Consider the following 19,111-nt stretch of genomic DNA (forward strand, 5'->3'; position numbering starts at 1 on the left):
CCACCAGGCTCCTCTTTCCATGGGATTCTCCAAGCAAGAATACTGGAGTGTGTTGCCATTACCTAACCTTATCCTAACTCATCACCTCCACAAAGACCGTCTTTCCAAATACAGTCACATCCTGAGGTCTTACTGGAGGTCAGGACTTCAATGTAGGAATGTGGTGGGAACACGAGTCAACCCATAATACAGGTCTAGCTCTTCAAGGAAACTGTATCTTCAAGATGAATGCTGCCTGGGTCGGCTGTGAGTCTGTATAGTTAGGTTACTGTAGTGTAAAGCCTTGAACCCAAACGGGACCTTCTGGTCTTTGCCCCACTATATCCTCTGCCTGCCTTATGTCTGTGGAAAAATCTTAGCCAGAGAAGAAGTTTAATCAGAGAAGTGAGCACATGAGGAAACAAAGGAGAGCAGTCAAAGGAGACCAAATAATAATAATGTAGTCAGTAAGCATGCCAAGGACTTTCAGTTCCTCCTCAAGGCTGTAGATGAGATTCTGAGTCATCTCCTGTGCGCTAATGTACAGGTACTGAAATCCCCACCAGGTGGAAGAAGTTAGCTACATGACGACCAGACTCTAGCTGTGATATCAGCTGCCACAATTCTGAGAATTGTCCTCACGGAAATGGAAACCAACCAAGCCTGGAACTAAAGATTTCTTGCACCTAAAAGAATCGAGATGACACTGGTTAGCTCTCTGATGACCAGTTTCAAGATGAGCGTCAGAGCTGACTGTACTGGTTCTGCATGTAGCCCCTTCCCTCTGCTTTTTGGGCTTCACTGGTGGCTCACTCCGTAAAGAAACGAGCCTGCAATGCAGCAGACCCAGGTTCAGTCTCTGGGTCGGGAAGACCCTCTGGAGAAAGAAGTGGCAACCCACTTCAGTATTCTTGCCTGGGAAATCCCTTTGGACAGAGGAGCAGGGCAGGCTACAGTCGTTGGGGTCACAAGAGTCAGACATGACTTAGTGACTAGTCCACCAGCACTGGGTTCCCCTGTCTAAGGATGTCCTGCCCCCTGACTGTCCAGTGGGGAGAGTGGGCGTTTGGACAGGCACCCACCCTCTGTGCCACCTGACGGTCCAGTGGGGAGGGCAGGCGCTTGGACAGGCACCCACCCTCTGTGCCACCTGACTGTCCAGTGGGGAGAGCGGGCGTTTGGACAGGCCCTCTGCACCACCCACCACCAGGATGTCAGCACCCAAAATAAAGCAAGCTTTCCTTTCTCCCAACTGGCTTCTTTGTAGGCTTCTGAGTGGTGAGCAGCCGGGACCTGGGTTCCGTAACATCCTAACAGTCGTTTGGGGGGTTTGTTTGGGTTTTTGTAAAGTAAATTCCTGATAACCCTCAATTAGTGCCTGACAAGGTTTGATAAGCGCCTGATGTCCTCTGATTGCCCGGCGTCCACTCCAGTGATGGTATCTAGAATAAACACCTTGCCAGCCACATGCCTATAGCGCCCTTGCCAGGGCCATATGCCTCCCCTCACTAAGGCGCCTTTGTATTGGAGATTTTGGGTAATTCAGTTCTTTGGGGCCACCTGCTGTTCCTCTTCCCATGCTTTACACTGACACTTATGTGGTTTAGACTCACCAATAAAGGGTGAGCACACAAAACCCCAGGCCCCGCCTTCAGCCCCAATAAAAGCGGAACCCCAGACCCGAGGTCTCCAGCTTTCTGTCTGCCCCTGACCTGCTAAAGGGTCCCTGGTACGCCGTGTAACCTCCACGTCCTGTAAGTAACAGACCTTTTTTCTTTCAAAATTTTCTGCTGATTATTGCTGAAGGGCCTCTTGCAGTAGTAACCACCCTACTGTCTGGTCCAGCCACCACACTGGTTTTTGAGGGGTTAAGATCGCCACGCAACAGTTGTGCTGTGCTTGAGAGATCAGTGAGCAACTGATCTCAACGATCAGCGGCTTAACACAACCAACTCGTATTTCTCGCCCAGGCAAAGACCACTGAGGGTGTGCAGAACTCTCTCCAACAGGTGTTCTCCCGTGACTGAGGGATCCCAGCTGCCTCCGTCTCTGGTTCCGCCAGGAGGGGAGGAGAAAGACTGAGGCAACGCATATGGTTTCCACCTCATTGCAGCCTGGCAGTGGGCATCAGCATTGATGTGTTCTGGCCAGATTCAGTCTCCTGGGTCTAACCTGGACGGGGACCCAGAGAATGTCAGGGGAGCAGGCTGAATGGGGATGGGCACCATAGCTTTGGCACACTGGCATTGGGGGATGTGTATTGGCGTGTTAACTGAAGGTTATGGGGGCCAAATTCTTAGCAGTGTTAGAGGGCAGGAAAATGGCATCTGTTTTCGAAATGAAAACTAGAATCACTGTCTCCCTGAGGCTGAGGAAGAGAGCAGTCAGCCCAGTCTCCAAACAGGCAAGCCCTGGGCATGAGGTGGCAGCAGTTTCAGGGTGGGGGGGAAATGCCAGGACAGTCTCTGGCTTCTTCCAGATGGGGGTGGGGAGGAGAGGAGAAGAAAGAGGAGCAAGAAGAGAAGCTAGAAACGCTGCCTTGAATCTAAAAAAGGGACCATCTGCCTCCTGCGGTCCTCTTTCTGCTAGACAAGTTCTCACCACCTCCTGAGAGGTTTCCATGATTCCTGAGACTTCGCTGAGGCTTAGAATGTACTTCCTGTGAATGGCAGGTTTATGGAATGAACGAATACCAGTAAATGCCCTGTTTTTTATTCCCAAATAGCATATTTAAAAAAAAAAAAAAAAAAAACTTGTTCAACAGCAGATGGCCATTGCCCTCTCCTGAAAGTGGGTTCAGGAAGGTCACACCCAGACTCTATTATGGGAATTTATTCACTTAGGAGTGAAACCCATTGGAAAGATGACAAAGTATTTTAAAATTTTGGCATCGGCTAATGGCACATAGCTTTTTTCTATCCTCAGCTCTGTCCTGCCAGTCGATAAGAAGAAAAAAGAGGATTGCCCAGGCCCTGAGGCATGCCAAATTCTTAGTCCAGTAACTGGCGGTATCCCCACCCCATCCCCTATCCCACCAAACCCCAAACTCCCCGAGGGCTCAGCTGTTTAACTAGAGTTCAGAATAGACAAGGCAGTCACTGTGAGAAGTCAACCTGAGATCCTCTGAGAAGTCCATAGCCAGAAACCAATACTCAGGCCCTGATGATTGCCCGCCCTGACGAGTGGCTGTGTCCTGTGTGTGTGCACATGTGTGTGTGTGCACACGCAGGCACCCACGAGCACGAGCCTGGTTTGGTATGACAGGGGGGATCTGTGCACAGGTGTGTTGTGCAGGAACGTGATTATATTGTGTGAAATGAAGTCCGCACCAGTAGATGAGCACAGAGTGTGTGTGTGTGTACACACGCATGTGTGCACGAGCAGGTGTGTTTTCTGGGTACAAGTGTAAGGGTGAAAGAGATGGTGCTGCTTTAGTTCTGGAGAAAAACACTGCGGATCGGACCCCATGAGCAGAATTCCCAAGCCTTGACTCCAGTGTGGGGGTGCGTAAGCTACGTACGCTGGGGGACACACAGCCTACGTCCTCTGGGTCTCCCAGTTTGGTGGGATGGCCTGGTCACAGCCTCCCCGGAACTCTCAGGAGGGTGAGGAGCACGGAGGTCTCTGCAGTGTACCACAGGGGAGAGGTGGTCTCACCCAGCGAGTCGTGTAACAAAGCTGGGAGGTGCCCCCTGCACGCATCCTGCATGCCCGATGAAGGCAGTCACGCTGGACCCGCCTGGGATGGAAGAGCGTGTCTGCGATCTCCTTTGAAGACTCTCTTCATCAAGATCGTTGAATGTGAGCAGGACAGCAGGGGCCAGAGCAGAAGCTGTACTGCCTGTTAGAGGATTTAGGCTGGTCTGTCTGCATTTCTCCCCACAGAATCCTCAGCATGAAGACCCTCCTGCTGCTGGCAGTGATCATGGCCATCGGTAAGAGTTGACCCTGACCTCTGGCCACAAGGGGCCCAGCCCCGGAGGGAGGCACCCTCCTCCCCCAGCTTCCCTTCCCACGGCATCTGGCCCTCTTTCAGAAGTGGGGGCAAGGGGTGGCAGGGAGAGGCCGAGGGAGGAGCTTGTAGGGTCCCAGGCCCCATCACCAGCTGCTGTCCTTCCAGGCCTGCTGCAGGTCCATGGAGATTTGCTGAATTTCCGGAACATGATCGAGTTCATGACAGGAAAGGGACCTGCGACCAGTTATAGACGCTATGGCTGCTACTGTGGAACGCGTGGCAGAGGAACCCCCAAGGATGCAACAGACTGGTGAGGCCACCCCAGCCCTCCCTCTGCCCACTTGTAGCCCCACAGGGGGCCAGGAGCTGGAAAGCTCCTGTTATCCCATTTGCACACAACCCCAGGAAGTCCCGGCTGAAAAAGCAGCCAGACCATTGGACATTCTGCTCTAGACTGTACCAACGTCTGGGTGTCTCTGCCCAGAGCACAGGCCTGAGACCACAGGACACTGGGCTCCCTGGAGCCTGGGGAGGCAGCTCCAAGAACATACTCTTGTCACAGGTGTTGCAGGGCACATGACTGTTGCTACAGAAACCTGGAGAGTCGCGGGTGTCGCACCAAGTTCCTGAAATACAACGTTACTTATCAAGAAGACCAAATCGTCTGTGGTAAGAAACAGGCTGACAACTCTCAGCCTCCTTGGCTCATTTTCTCCTCTGGGCACTGTGCTGAGCCCAAAGGTAGATACACAGGGACAGTGTCCCTGCCTCAAGAATCTCACAGTGGCCTGGGAAGTAAAGAAAGCCAACACACAACACGGTAGACTCCGCCAGGAAGTAAGAAAGCTGGCGGGGCTCTGAATGCAGCCTGTGGTTCAAGGAAGCTCCCTGAAGATGGGGAATCCTAAACTGAGTCTTCAAGGCTGAGAGGAGTCAGGAAAAGGAGAGCTGCGAGCATCCCAACAAGAGGACACAGCAGAGTCCAATGGGCCAGAAGGAACTGCAGCCTTTCTGGGCGGCAGAAGGGAAACGTGAGGATGAGACAGAGTGAAGAGTGATGATGCTGGAGAGATGGGAGGGGCTAGGTCAAGTTCCCAAGGCCATGTTGTACTTAGATTTTTGTCCTAAAGCAGTTCAATTCAGTCAGTTCAGTCATTCAGTCATGTCCAACTCTTTGTGACCCCATGAACTGCAGCACGCCAGGCCTCCGTGTCCATCACCAACTCCCAGAGTCCACCCAAACCCATGTCCATTGAGTCGGTGATGCCATTCAACCATCTCATCCTCTGTTGTCCCCTTCTCCTCCTGCCCTCAATCTTTCCCAGCATCAGGGTCTTTTCAAATCAGTCAGTGTTTCATATCAGGTGGCCAAAGTATTGGAGTTTCAGCTTTAACATCAGTCCTTCCAATGAATATTCAGGACTGATTGCCTTTAGGATGGACTGGTTGGATCTCCTTGCAGTCCAAGGGACTCTCAAGAGTCTTCTCCAACACCACAATTCAAAAGCATCAATTCTTTGGTGCTCAGCTTTCTTTATGGTCCAATACTCACATCCATACATGACCACTGGAAAAACCATAGCTTTGACTAGACGGACCTTTGTTGACAAAGTAATGTCTCTGCTTTTCAATATGCTGTCTAGGTTGGTCATAACTTTTGACAGTCCTTAAGGAAATGAGTTAAAACCCAGAATTGCATTTCAGAGGCTCTTGCCAAGTGTGGAAAGAGATACATAGAAGGGGGAGCCAGGAAAAGGCCATTGCCATCGTGCAGAAAAGAGACGGGAGAACTTGACCTATAGCTATGGCGGTCAGGATGGAAGAGGTGGAAAGTCCTGTCAAAATAGCTTTGAGATAGAATCAGTGGAGCTTGGTTGTTGATTGGGCAGGGTTACTGGGAGTTGTTGGTTGGCTGTAAGACTGCATTGGTGGTATAACTGAGGAGGGCCTGGTAGGAGAGGGCAGGAGCAGTTCCACAGGGAGCATGTTGAGTTTGGAAGCTTCCAGAACATCCAGGGAGATGGGCAGCAGGCTGCTTGTGAAAAAACTCGCAGCTCAAGGGACGGACTGGACACAGATGCAGGAGGCGGCCGCAAAGAGAGGAGAGTTGGAGGTACCCACTCATTTGGTGTTTAAAGGCCGAGAAAGGAGACAGAGGAGGGACAGTCAGAGAAGGAAGGGGGGAGACAAGAAGGCCGAGGAGTGGGCCAGGAGGAGAGGATTAACAGCAGCCGGTTTAACAGAGGGGTCCTCTAGGATGAGGGCTGACCGGGCTTCTTGGGTTTAGAGGCAGAACGACCACTGAGGACCTCAGTGGGAGTTGTTTCCATGGATCTGTGAGGGCAAAGCCAGATTAGAGCGGGTTGGAAGGTGGGTGGGAAGTGAAGAGAGGTCATGAGTGTAGACAAAGTTCTGGAGCAAGTTTGGCTGTGGAGGGGAGGAGAGAGATGGGTGGTGGCTGGAAGGAATTGCCTAGTGCCCCAGACCTACTTACCCATGAGTGAGATTTTGAAAACCCACGGACTATTCCTCAACAGCCTGAGATCTCTAAGATCAGAAATCATGTCTTCCCATCATGACCTTCCACAGGGCTCTGTGGCTTTTGCAGGCTCTGGGTGTCAAGCAACAAGATGCCCACCTAACAGAGGCTCAGAGAGTGAGGAAGTCTGACTCTCCAGTAACAGAGTCTGGGAGAGGGCAGTGCCAGGGTGGGGGCAGCTTCTCAGCTGTGTTGCCAGGGATCCAGTACTTTCCCAACCTTCTGCTCTGCCACTTTGGCAGTGTGATTCCAAGGCACAGTCTAGGGCTCCAAGAGTCATGGCTTTCCTTTTGCACATCTTTCTTTTTGAGAGAGGAAATTCATCCTTCCTGGAAGTGTCCAGCAGACTTTCCCTTGTGGCTCATTGGTCAGGGCAAGAGCACATGCTCCCTGGACACTCATCACTACAGAGGAAACAGGGATGACCATGACTGGCTTACACCCATCAAGACCCATTCCCAGACCCCAGGGGCCAGGGGCTATGCACCTGAACACATCTGCTGGGGAGAAGAAAGAGACAGTGTCTAACAGCAAGGCTCTTCACAGCATCCCAGTGCATGACTTCTGGTGTCCCCATGAGATGGGGTGTGGGCTTCCTGAGAGCAGGAGTTCTGTCTCCCCATCAGTCAGAAATACCTGGACATCCGTGCTTGTTCCAGACTAGAAACCCTGGGAGAACAGGAGCTGTCTTTCCCCCAAGAATTCCCATAAAGATCCATGGACTACTAATGAACATCATTCCATTTATTTATTTGATTTCAGAGGATGCGGATGACTGCAAGAGTCAAGTGTGTCAGTGTGATAAGATCGCTGCCAATTGCTTCGCAGCAAACCTGAAGACCTACAACAAGACGCTCCGCTTCTACAACAAGTTTCGGTGCCGAGGGGCTGCCCCCGCGTGCTGAGGGCCCCTCGTCCTGGGAGCCTTACCGCCAGACGCTATTTCCTTCTCTAGTGCCCGACTCCCTACCCTAGCCATGTTCCCTGGCACATGAAGGAACACCCCTCTCCCACCCTAGAGTCCAGCCAAGAGTCCTTCTCTCCCCAGACAGAAAGCTTCCATCCAGAATGAGAAGCTCAAGGTCTGGGTGTGTCTACCGGCCCCTTTCCTCTGCTTCTTTGGACAGCAGGATTTCCCCTCCTTTTCCACTCTTCTTCAAGTCCAAAGTCATGTTTAACTGCACAGCTACACCCCTGGCTGGCTCTCCTGAATAAAGCAGTTCACTTGGCAAACTATGTGCCCATGTGTGTGTGTGTGTATGTGCTCATGCACACCTGGGTGTAGGCATTCACACACTACCCCAGGCCCTTCTAGTGTGAGAACACACTAGTACTCGTATGGTAGTACAAGTGGAAGGACTTGAAAACACAAGCTTCAGTGTCAGACTGCCCAAGTCAGAGCCCCACCACCGCCACTTCCCTGAGCCTTAGCAACCTCGTCTAAGTAGCGGTCACTTCGGTACCCAGTGCACAGGCTTGCTGGAGAAGTAAAAGGGATAACGGATAAGCACTGGGCCTGACATGCCTGCCTCTGTCATTATCACAAGCAAAACCCAGCCTTCCTCCTCTCCTACACTGGGTGAGGGCAGCTCCTGCTGGCCTGTTGGGCAAAAACCGAAGTGCGGTTCCTGGCGTCTGGGGTCTATAGTCCGAGCCTCCTGTGAGATACGTTCTTCTATGTTGCCGCCCAGAGGTGGGCCAGTGTAACACTGGCCACCAGTGGGACTCTCAGGGCATTTGTCCCCTCGCCCAGGGCTGGCTTCCTGGCTTGTGACCCAGGCAGCCCCAGTGGGCCCTGCGCTTGGTCCACGGCTCTGTCCAGCCATAGCAATGTTGTTCATGACATGGAATCCTGCATTTAATTCTGCCTGGGACCCACAAAGTAGGTAGCTGGTCCTACCTTCACCTGGATGCTACTTCTGCTTTTTTTTCTTCTAGCTTCCTCTGAGATATTCCCACGTGGACCAGAATTCTTTAATAATGGTCATCAGAGCCGCTGGCTGTGTACAGTGGGGAAGGGCTCTAGGAAACTGAGCCTGTGTCTTTTCATTGGCTGAGACTTTTCTGAGAGTCTGTCTTTCCTTCTTTCTTGGGCTCTTCTGTCCTTACAGGATGTGAGTGCTCCTCCTTCTGATCGCCTGACTGTATTTCAATGAGGCTTCTGTTCATTCCTTTCTTACATAACTTTCCTGTAAATGTATTCCCCAATAGGAAGGTGTGTTGTGTGTTTGTGTGTGTGTTTTTTTTTAAAGAACAGTAATGAATATTTTTTTTTCCTCACAAAGGGAAGATTAGGAAACAGAATACAGAAAAAGTTCAGCCATAATCCTGATATTGGAAACATCCGCTGACTCTTGACTCTTCGGATTATTAAAAGTTGAAGGACCCTTTTCTGAGCGGTGACTGTCACACGTGAGCACATCCGTCCTCTGTAAAGAGGCAGCCGTCTTCCCCGTGACGCCCTCGCCACACCTCTGCATCCCTGCTGCCCCTTGCCCTCTTGCTTCACCTAATATTCCACAGTTGACTCTATTTTTTTTAACCTTTTATTTTCTTCAGGGGTATAGCCGATTAACAAACAATATTGTGACAGTTTCAGGTGAGCAGTGCAAGGTCTCAGCCATACATACACACGCACCCGTTCTCCCCCAGCTCCCTTCCCGTCCAGCCTCATATCTTTAAGCTGAGTTCCGTGTGTTATACAGCTGGTCCTCGTTGGTTATCCGTCTTAAATACAGCAGTGTGTACGTGTCCATCTCAGACTCCCAACTATCCCTTCCCCCATCCTTCCTCACAGCAACCATGACCACATTCTCGAAGTCACAGGTGACTCTTGAACGACAGGATTTGAATTGTGCAGGTCTATGTATACTAGGATTTTTTCAATGAACAGGCTCTACAGTAACGCAGAATCCGTGCTTTGTTGAATCCATGCATATGGGGAGTCATGGGCACAAGAGCCCACTGTGAAGCTATGCACGGATCTCTGACTGTGCAGAAGCTCGGTGACCCTAAGCCCGGTGTCCTTCAAGGATCAGCTGTATCTCATTCACCCATTACGGCTTTTGTTTCATTGTCTGCCTCTCCACACTAAAAAGTAAGCCTCATGAGAGTATTTTTGTTTTTTCACTACTGTGCTCCCAATGTTTAAATTAGCTCTTGGATGAAGGTGGCTGAACAAGATGCTAAACCATGGACTTTGAATTCTCAGGAGAAAACCCTGAAAAGATGGGGAAAAGGAGAGGCATGTGTGACATCACCAGAGTCCTTGAGTGCGGGGACCCGGACATGATACCAGGGGCCCCCAGGATGTACGGGGTGGGGCAGTCTGCCTGCCATAGAAGCAACAGTGTTGTGAAGCTGAGGCGCTTATCAAAAGGCCAAGGTCTGGCCCATCACCTCTGAACTTCATTTAGGCCTGAAACAAATGGCCATGAGAGCAAACACCTGTTGATGGGGAAAAAAATGTAGAAACTAAACGTTGAGAATTATGCTTTGTTTGGAGCTTTACTGAGGACTTCCGCCCAGATACAGTCTCTCAGTAGCTCTGAGGACTGTCCTCAGGGGTAAGGGAGGAGCCAGGATATATAGGAGGTTTTTCAAAAATAAATAAATAAACAACAGCAAAGAAAACTTGGTAGTCAATCTTCAAAGGTCCTCCCAACTAAAGAAATACCAGACATCTCAAGGTAACGAATTTAGTGCTTTTCTGTATATGGGAAGAGGCGAGAGTCTGGGTTTCAGGATGTCGCCCCTGTGATGTGCACCTTGCTATGGGGGCCAGTTTCCTGCTCCCTCCTGAGTCCCCCCCGGAAGCACTGTCAGGGGCGGCTGCTGCCTTGATGGGCACACTCCCTATTTAACTGAGATGGCAGGGGGCATTCTTTGTCCAACATCCCAGATTTCACAGACCTACAGAGATGCCCAGAGGTTTTATTATTTGCTAGGGTAGTGCTCCAGGTGCCACAAACTGGTGCCAGAGATAAAGAACCCGCGTGCCAGTGCGGGAGACATAAGAGACCTGGGCTCAGTTCCCAGCTCAGGAAGATCCTCTGGAGGAGGGAATGGCAACCCGCTCCAGTATTCTTGCCTGGAGAATCCCAGGGACAGAGGAGACTGGTGGGCTACAGTCCATGGGCTCCCAAAGAGTTGGACACCACTGAAGTGACAGCACACAACTGAGTAGCTTAAACAACGGAAATATCTGCTCTCTCAGTTCTGGAGCCCAGAAGTCTAAGATCAAGGAGCCAGTGAGGTTGGCTCCCTCTGAGGTCTATGGGGGAGGGTCTGTTCCTTCCTCTCCCCAGGCTCTGGTGGTGACCTGGCCATCTTCAGGATTGCTTGGTGTGTAGAAGCATCCCCACCTCCTCTCAGCCTTCACCTTCATGCGGAATTCTCCCAGTGAAGATGTGTGTCTGTGTCCAAACTTCCCCTTCTTCTAAGTCATCTGCATTAGGCCCACCCTGATAATGTTAGACTCTTTGTGATCCCATGGACTGTAGCCCACCAGGCTCCTCTTTCCATGGGATTCTCCAAGCAAGAATACTGGAGTGTGTTGCCATTCCCTAACCTTATCCTAACTCATCACCTCCACAAAGACCGTCTTTCCAAATACAGTCACATCCTGAGGTCTTATGGAGGTCAGAACTTCAAAGTAGGAATGTGGTGGGAACACGAGTCAACCCTTAAGACAGGTCTACCTCTTCAAGGAAACTGTATCTTCAAGATGAATGCTGCCTGGGATGGCTGTGAGTCTGTATAGCTAGGTTACTGTAGTGTAAAGCCTTGAACCCAAACGGGACCTTCTGGTCTTTGCCCCACTATATCCTCTGCCTGCCTTATGTCTGTGGAAAAATCTGAGCCAGAGAAGAAGTTTAATCAGAGAAGTGAGCACATGAGGAAACAAAGGAGAGCAGTCAAAGGAGACCAAATAATAATAATGTAGTCAGTAAGCATGCCAAGGACTTTCAGTTCCTCCTCAAGGCTGTAGATGAGATTCTGAGTCATCTCCTGTGCACTAATGTACAGGTACTGAAATCCCCACCAGGTGGAAGAAGTTAGCTACATGACGACCAGACTCTAGCTGTGATATCAGCTGCCACAATTCTGAGAACTGTCCTCACGGAAATGGAAACCAACCAAGCCTGGAACTAAAGATTTCTTGCACCTAAAAGAATCGAGATGACACTGGTTAGCTCTCTGATGACCAGTTTCAAGATGAGCGTCAGAGCTGACTGCACTGGTTCTGCATGTAGCCCCTTCCCTCTGCCTTTTGGGCTTCACTGGTGGCTCACTCCGTAAAGAAACGAGCCTGCAATGCAGCAGACCCAGGTTCAGTCTCTGGGTCAGGAAGACCCTCTGGAGAAAGAAGTGGCAACCCGTTTCAGTATTCTTGCCTGGGAAATCCCTTTGGATAGAGGAGCCGGGCAGGCTACAGTCGTTGGGGTCACAAGAGTCAGACACGACTTAGTGACTAGTCCACCAGCACTGGGTTCCTCTGTCTAAGGATGTCCTGCCCCCTGACGGTCCAGTGGGGAGGGCAGGCGCTTGGACAGGCACCCACCCTCTGTGCCACCTGACTGTCCAGTGGGGAGAGTGGGCGTTTGGACAGGCACCCACCCTCTGTGCCACCTGACTGTCCAGTGGGGAGAGCGGGCGTTTGGACAGGCACCCACCCTCTGTGCCAGTTGACTGTCCAGTGGGGAGGGCAGGAATTTGGACAGGCACCCACCCTCTGCGCCACCTGACTGTCCAGTGGGGAGAGCAGGCATTTGGATAGGCACCCACCTTCTGCACCACCTGACTGTCCAGTGGGGAGGGCAGGCGTTTGGACAGGCACCTACCCTCTGCGCCACCTGACTGTCCAGTGGGGAGAGCGGGCGTTTGGACAGGCCCTCTGCACCACCCACTACCAGGATGTCAGCACCCAAAGTAAAGCAAGCTTTCCTTTCTCCCAACTGGCCTCTTTGTCGGCTTCTGAGCGGTGAGCAGCCGGGACCCGGGTTCCGTAACATCCTAACAGTTGTTTGGGGGGTTTGTTTGGGTTTTTGTAAAGTAAATTCCTGGTAACCCTCAATTAGTGCCTGACAAGGTTTGATAAGTGCCTGATGTCCTCTGATTGCCCAGCATCCACTTCAGTGATGGTATCTAGAATAAACACCTTGCCAGCCACATGCCTATAGCGACCTTGCCAGGGCCATATGCCTCCCCTCACTAAGGCGCCTTTGTATTGGAGATTTTGGGTAATTCAGTTCTTTGGGGCCACCTGCTGTTCCTCTTCCCATGCTTTACACTGACACTTATGTGGTTTAGACTCACCAATAAAGGGTGAGCACACAAAACCCCCGGGCCCGCCTTCAGCCCCAATAAAAGCGGAACCCCAGACCCGAGGTCTCCAGCTTTCTGTCTGCCCCTGACCTGCTGTGGGGTCCCAGGTGTGCCGTGCAACCTCCACGTCCTGTAAGTAACAGACCTTTTTCTTTCAAAATTTTCTGCTGATTATTGCTGAAGGGCCTCTTGCAGTAGTAACCACCCTACTGTCTGGTCCAGCCACCACACTGGTTATTGAGGGGTTAAGATTGCCACGCAACAGTTGTGCTGTGCGTGAGAGATCAGTGAGCAACTGATCTCAACGATCAGCGGCTTAACACAACCAACTCGTATTTCTCGCCCAGGCAAAGACCACTGAGGGTGTGCAGAACTCTCTCCAACAGGTGTCCTCCCGTGACTGAGGGATCCCAGCTGCCTCCATCTCTGGTTCCGCCAGGAGGGGAGGAGAAAGACTGAGGCGACGCATATGGTTCCCACCTCATTGCAGCCTGGCAGTGGGCATCAGCATTGATGCCCACATGTGTTCTGGCCAGATTCAGTCTCCTGGGTCTAACCTGGACGGGGACCCAGAGAATGTCTGGGGAGCAGGCTGAATGGGGATGGGCACCATAGCTTTGGCACACTGGCATTGGGGGATGTGTATTGGCGTGTTAACTGAAGGTTATGGGGGCCAAATTCTTAGCAGTGTTAGAGGGCAGGAAAAGGGCATCTGTTTTCGAAATGAAAGCTAGAATCACTGTCTCCCTGAGGGTGAGGAAGAGAGAGCAGTCAGCCCAGTCTCCAAACAGGAAAGCCCTGGGCATGAGGTGGCAGCAGTTTCAGGGTGGGGGGGAAATGCCAGGACAGTCTCTGGCTTCTTCCAGATGGGGGTGGGGAGGAGAGGAGAAGAAAGAGGAGCAAGAAGAGAAGCTAGAAACGCTGCCCTGAATCTAAAAAAGGGACCATCTGCCCCCTACTGTCCTCTTTCTGCTGGACAAGTTCTCCCCACCTCCTGAGAGGTTTCCATGATTCCTGAGACTTCGCTGAGGCTTAGAATGTACTTCCTGTGAATGGCAGGTTTATGGAATGAACGAATACCAGTAAATGCCCTGTTTTTTATTCCCAAATAGCATATTTAAAAAAAAAAAAAAAACTTGTTCAACAGCAGATGGCCATTGCCCTCTCCTGGAAGTGGGTTCAGGAAGGTCACACCCAGACTCTATTATGGGAATTTATTCACTTAGGAGTGAAACCCATTGGAAAGATGACAAAGTATTTTAAAATTTTGGCATCGGCTAATGGCACATAGCTTTTTTCTATCCTCAGCTCTGTCCTGCCAGTCGATAAGAAGAAAAAAGAGGATTGCCTAGGGGCTGAGGCATGCCAAACTCTTAGTCCAGTAACTGGCGGTATCCCCACCCCATCCCCTATCCCACCAAACCCCAAACTCCCCAAGGGCTCAGCTGTTTAACTAGAGTTCAGAATAGAAAAGGCAGTCACTGTGAGAAGTCAACCTGAGATCCTCTGAGAAGTCCATAGCCAGAAACGAACACTCAGGCCCTGTTGATTGCCCGCCTTGACGAGGGGCCGTGTCCTGTGTGTGTGTACATATGTGTGTGTGCACACGCAGGCACCCATGAGCACAAGCCTGCACGTGCCTGGTTTGGTGTGACAGGAGGGGGTATGTGCACAGGTGTGTTGTGCGGGAACATGATTGTATTGTGTGGAATGAAGTCCACACCAGTAGATGAGCACAGAGTGTGTGTGCATACACACGCATGTGTGCACGAGTGGGTGTGTGTTCTGTGTACAAGTGTAAGGGTGAAAGAGATGGTGCTGCTTTAGTTCTGGAGAAAAACACTGCGGATTGGACCCCATGAGCAGAATTCCCAAGCCTTGACTCCAGTGTGGGGGTGCGTAAGCTACGTACGCTGGGGGACACACAGCCTACGACCTCTGGATCTCCCAGTTTGGTGGGATGGCCTGGTCACAGCCTCCCAGGAACTCTCAGGAGGGTGAGGAGCATGGAGGTCTCAGCAGCGTACCACGAGGGAGAGGTGGTTTCACCCAGCGAGTCATGTAACAAAGCTGGGAGGCACCCCTGCACATGTCCTGCATGCCCGATGAAGGCAGTCACGCTGGACCCACCTGGGATGGAAGAGCGTGTCTGCGATCTCCTTTCAAGATCGTTGAATCTGAACAGGCCAGCAGGGGCCGGGGCAGAGGCTGGACCACCTGTTAGAGGATCTAGGCTGGTCTGTCTGCATTTCTCCCCACAGAACCCTCAGCATGAAGACCCTCCTGCTGCTGGCAGTGATCATGGCCATCGGTAAGACTTAAACCTGACCTCTGGCCACAAGAGGCACAGCCCAGGGAGGGAGGCACCCTCCTCCTCCAGCTTCCCTTCCCACAGCATCTGGCCCTCTCTCAGAAGTGGGAGCAAGGGGTGGCAGGGAGAGGCAGAGGGAGGAGCTCGTAGAGTCTCAGGCCCCATCACCAGCTGCTGTCCTTCCAGGCCTGCTGCAGGTCCATGGAGGTTTGCTGAATTTCCGGAAAATGATCAAGTTCACGACAGGAAAGGAATCTGTGACCAGTTATAGACGCTATGGCTGCTACTGTGGAACGCGTGGCAGAGGAATCCCCAAGGATGCAACAGACTGGTGAGGCCACCCCAGCCCTCCCTCTGCCCACTTGTGGCCCCACAGGGGGCCAGGAGCTGGAAAGCTCCTGTTATCCCATTTGCACAGAACCCCAGGAAGTCCCGGCTGAAAAAGCAGCCAGACCGTTGGACATTCTGCTCTAGACTGTACCAATGTTCGGGAGTCTCTGCCCAGAGCACAGGCCTGAGACCACAGGACACTGGGCTCCCTGGAGCCTGGGGAGGCAGCTCCAAGAACATACTCTTGTCACAGGTGTTGCAGGGCACATGACTGTTGCTACAAAAACCTGGAGAGTCGCGGGTGTCGCACCAAGTTCCTGAAATACAACGTTACTTATCAAGAGGACCAAATCGTCTGTGGTAAGAAACAGGCTGACAACTCTCAGCCTCCTTGGCTCATTTTCTCCTCTGGGCACTGTGCTGAGCCCAAAGGTAGATACACAGGGACAGTGTCCCTGCCTCAAGAATCTCACAGTGGACTGGGAAGTAAAGAAAGCCAACACACAACACGGTAGACTCCGCCAGGAAGTAAGAAAGCTGGCGGGGCTCTGAATGCAGCCTGTGGTTCAAGGAAGCTCCCTGAAGATGGGGAATCCTAAACTGAGTCTTCAAGGCTGAGAGGAGTCAGGGGAAAGGAGAGCTGCGAGCATCCCAACAAGAGGACACAGCAGAGTCCAACGGGCCAGAAGGAACTGCAGCCTTTCTGGGCGGCAGAAGGGAAACATGAGGATGAGACGGAGTGAAGAGGGATGATGCTGGAGAGACGGGAAGGGGCTAGGTCAAGTTCCCAAGGCCATGTTGTACTTAGATTTTTGTCCTAAAGCAGTTCAATTCAGTCAGTTCAATCATTCAGTCATGTCCAACTCTTTGTGACCCCATGAACTGCAGCACACCAGGCCTCCGTGTCCATCACCAACTCCCAGAGTCCACCCAAACCCATGTCCATTGAGTCGGTGATGCCATTCAACCATCTCATCCTCTGTTGTCCCCTTCTCCTCCTGCCCTCAATCTTTCCCAGCATCAGGGTCTTTTCAAATCAGTCAGTGTTTCATATCAGGTGGTCAAAGTATTGGAGTTTCAGCTTCAACATCAGTCCTTCCAATGAATATTCAAGGTCTGATCGCCTTTAGGATGGACTGGATGGATCTCCTTGCAGTCCAAGGGACCCTCAAGAGTCTTCTCCAACACCACAATTCAAAAGCATCAATTCTTTGGTGCTCAGCTTTCTTTATGGTCCAATACTCACATCCATACATGACCACTGGAAAAACCATAGCTTTGACTAGATGGACCTTTGTTGACAAACTAATGTCTCTCCTTTTCAATATGCTGTCTAGGTTGGTCATAACTTTCGACAGTCCTTAAGGAAATGAGTTAAAACCCAAAATTGCATTTCAGAGGCTCTTGCCAAGTGTGGAAAGAGATACATAGAAGGGGGAGCCAGGAAAAGGCCATTGCCATCGTGCAGAAAAGAAACGGGAGAACTTGACCTATAGCAATGGCGGTCAGGATGGAAGAGGTGGAAAGTCCTGTCAAAATAGCTTTGAGATAGAATCAGTGGAGCTTGGTGGTTGATTGGGCAGGGTTACTGGGAGTTGTTGGTTGGCTGTAGTACTGCATTGGTGGTATAACTGAGGAGGGCCTGGTAGGAGAGGGCAGGAGCAGTTCCACAGGGAGCATGTTGAGTTTGGAAGCTTCCAGAACATCCAGGGAGATGGGCAGCAGGCTGCTTGTGAAAAAACTCGCAGCTCAAGGGACGGACTGGACACAGATGCAGGAGGCGGCCGCAGAGAGAGGAGAGTTGGAGGTACCCACTCATTTGGTGTTTAAAGGCCGAGAAAGGAGACAGAGGAGGGACAGTCAGAGAAGGAAGGGGGGAGACAAGAAGGCCGAGGAGTGGGCCAGGAGGAGAGGATTAACAGCAGCCGGATTAACAGAGGGGTCCTCTAGGATGAGGGCTGACCAGGCTCCTTGGGTTTAGAGGCAGAACGACCACTGAGGACCTCAGTGGGAGTTGTTTCCATGGATCTGTGAGGGCAAAGCCAGATTAGAGCGGGTTGGAAGGTGGGTGGGAAGTGAAGAGAGGTCATGAGTGTAGACAAAGTTCTGGAGCAAGTTTGGCTGTGGAGGGGAGGAGAGAGATGGGTGGTGGCTGGAAGGAATTGCCTAGTGCCCCAGACCTACTTACCCATGAGTGAGATTTTGAAAACCCACGGACTATTCCTCAACAGCCTGAGGTCTCTAAGATCAGAAATCATGTCTTCCCATTATGACCTTCCACAGGGCTCTGTGGCTTTTGCAGGCTCTGGGTGTCAAGCAACAAGATGCCCACCTAACAGAGGCTCAGAGAGTGAGGAAGTCTGACTCGCCTGTAACAGAGTCTGGGAGAGGGCAGTGCCAGGGTGGGGGCAGCTTCTCAGCTGTGTTGCCAGGGATCCAGTCCTTTCCCAACCTTCTGCTCTGCCACTTTGGCAGTGTGATTCCAAGGCACAGTCTAGGGCTCCAAGAGTCATGGCTTTCCTTTTGCAAATCTTTCTTTTTGAGAGAGGAAATTCATCCTTCCTGGAAGTGTCCAGCAGACTTTCCCTTGTGGCTCATTGGTCAGGGCAAGAGTACATGCTCCCCGGACACTCATCACTACAGAGGAAACAGGGATGACCATGACTGGCTTACACCCATCAAGACCCATTCCCAGACCCCAGGAGCCAGGGGCTATGCACCTGAACACATCTGCTGGGGAGAAGAAAGAGACAGTGTCTAACAGCAAGGCTTTTCACAGCATCCCAGTGCATGACTTCTGGTGTCCCACGAGATGGTGTGTGGGCTTCCTGAGGGCAGGAGTTCTGTCTCCCCAACAGTCAGAAACCCCTGGACATCCGTGCTTGTTCCAGACTAGAAACCCTGGGAGAACAGGAGCTGTCTTTCCCCCAAGAATTCCCATAAAGATCCATGGACTACTAATGAACATCATTCCATTTATTTATTGTGATTTCAGAGGATGCGGATGACTGCAAGAGTCAAGTGTGTCAGTGTGATAAGATCGCTGCCAATTGCTTCGCAGCAAACCTGAAGACCTACAATAAGAAGCTCCGCTTCTACAACAAGTTTCGGTGCCGAGGGGCTGCCCCCGCGTGCTGAGGGCCCCTCGTCCTGGGAGCCTTACCGCCAGACGCTATTTCCTTCTCTAGTGCCCGACTCCCTACCCTAGCCATGTTCCCTGGCACATGAAGGAACACCCCTCTCCCACCCTAGAGTCCAGCCAGGAGTCCTTCTCTCCCCAGACAGAAAGCTTCCGTCCAGAATGAGAAGCTCAACGTCTGGGTGTGTCTACCGGCCCCTTTCCTCTGCTTCTTTGGACAGCAGGAATTCCCCTCCTTTTCCACTCTTCTTCAAGTCCAAAGTCATGTTTAACTGCACAGCTACACCCCTGGCTGGCTCTCCTGAATAAAGCAGTTCACTTGGCAAACTATGTGCCCATGTGTGTGTGTGTGTGTATGTGCTCATGCACACCTGGGTGTAGGCATTCACACACTGCCCCAGGCCCTTCTAGTGTGAGAACACACTAGTACTCGTATGGTAGTACAAGTGGAAGGACTTGAAAACACAAGCTTCAGTGTCAGACTGCCCGAGTCAGAGCCCCACCACCGCCACTTCCCTGAGCCTTAGCAAC

General features: G+C 51.6%; 2 protein-coding genes across 2 annotated transcripts; both read left to right on the forward strand.

Moving 5' to 3' along the window:
* The first annotated feature begins 1,678 nt into the window (after positions 1–1,678).
* Positions 1,679–7,709, forward strand: LOC109574385 (phospholipase A2, membrane associated). The gene is made up of 5 exons (XM_019982390.2): positions 1,679–1,733; positions 3,865–3,914; positions 4,100–4,244; positions 4,497–4,603; positions 7,236–7,709. The coding sequence occupies exons 2-5, from the start codon at positions 3,875–3,877 to the stop codon at positions 7,376–7,378; spliced, it is 435 nt and encodes a 144-aa protein (XP_019837949.2). The 5' UTR covers positions 1,679–1,733; positions 3,865–3,874; the 3' UTR covers positions 7,379–7,709.
* Positions 7,710–15,303: 7,594 nt separating this feature from the next.
* Positions 15,304–18,910, forward strand: LOC139186490 (phospholipase A2, membrane associated-like). Its single transcript, XM_070801055.1, has 3 exons — positions 15,304–15,442; positions 15,695–15,801; positions 18,437–18,910. The coding sequence occupies exons 1-3, from the start codon at positions 15,339–15,341 to the stop codon at positions 18,577–18,579; spliced, it is 354 nt and encodes a 117-aa protein (XP_070657156.1). The 5' UTR covers positions 15,304–15,338; the 3' UTR covers positions 18,580–18,910.
* The last annotated feature ends 201 nt before the right edge of the window (positions 18,911–19,111 follow it).

Source organism: Bos indicus, chromosome 2 (genome assembly GCF_029378745.1).
Source record: "Bos indicus isolate NIAB-ARS_2022 breed Sahiwal x Tharparkar chromosome 2, NIAB-ARS_B.indTharparkar_mat_pri_1.0, whole genome shotgun sequence".
Classification (NCBI taxonomy): Eukaryota; Metazoa; Chordata; class Mammalia; order Artiodactyla; family Bovidae; genus Bos; species Bos indicus.

Bases quoted from the DNA above. Each gene is read 5' to 3' on its own strand.
- LOC109574385 (XM_019982390.2), top strand. From the start codon at position 3,875: ATGAAGACCCTCCTGCTGCTGGCAGTGATCATGGCCATCG. The intron at 3,915-4,099 runs GTAAGAGTTGAC...CTGTCCTTCCAG, and splicing joins GGCAGTGATCATGGCCATCG to GCCTGCTGCAGGTCCATGGA. The intron at 4,245-4,496 runs GTGAGGCCACCC...CTCTTGTCACAG, and splicing joins CCCAAGGATGCAACAGACTG to GTGTTGCAGGGCACATGACT.
- LOC139186490 (XM_070801055.1), top strand. From the start codon at position 15,339: ATGATCAAGTTCACGACAGGAAAGGAATCTGTGACCAGTTATAGACGC. The intron at 15,443-15,694 runs GTGAGGCCACCC...CTCTTGTCACAG, and splicing joins CCCAAGGATGCAACAGACTG to GTGTTGCAGGGCACATGACT. The intron at 15,802-18,436 runs GTAAGAAACAGG...TTGTGATTTCAG, and splicing joins AGAGGACCAAATCGTCTGTG to AGGATGCGGATGACTGCAAG.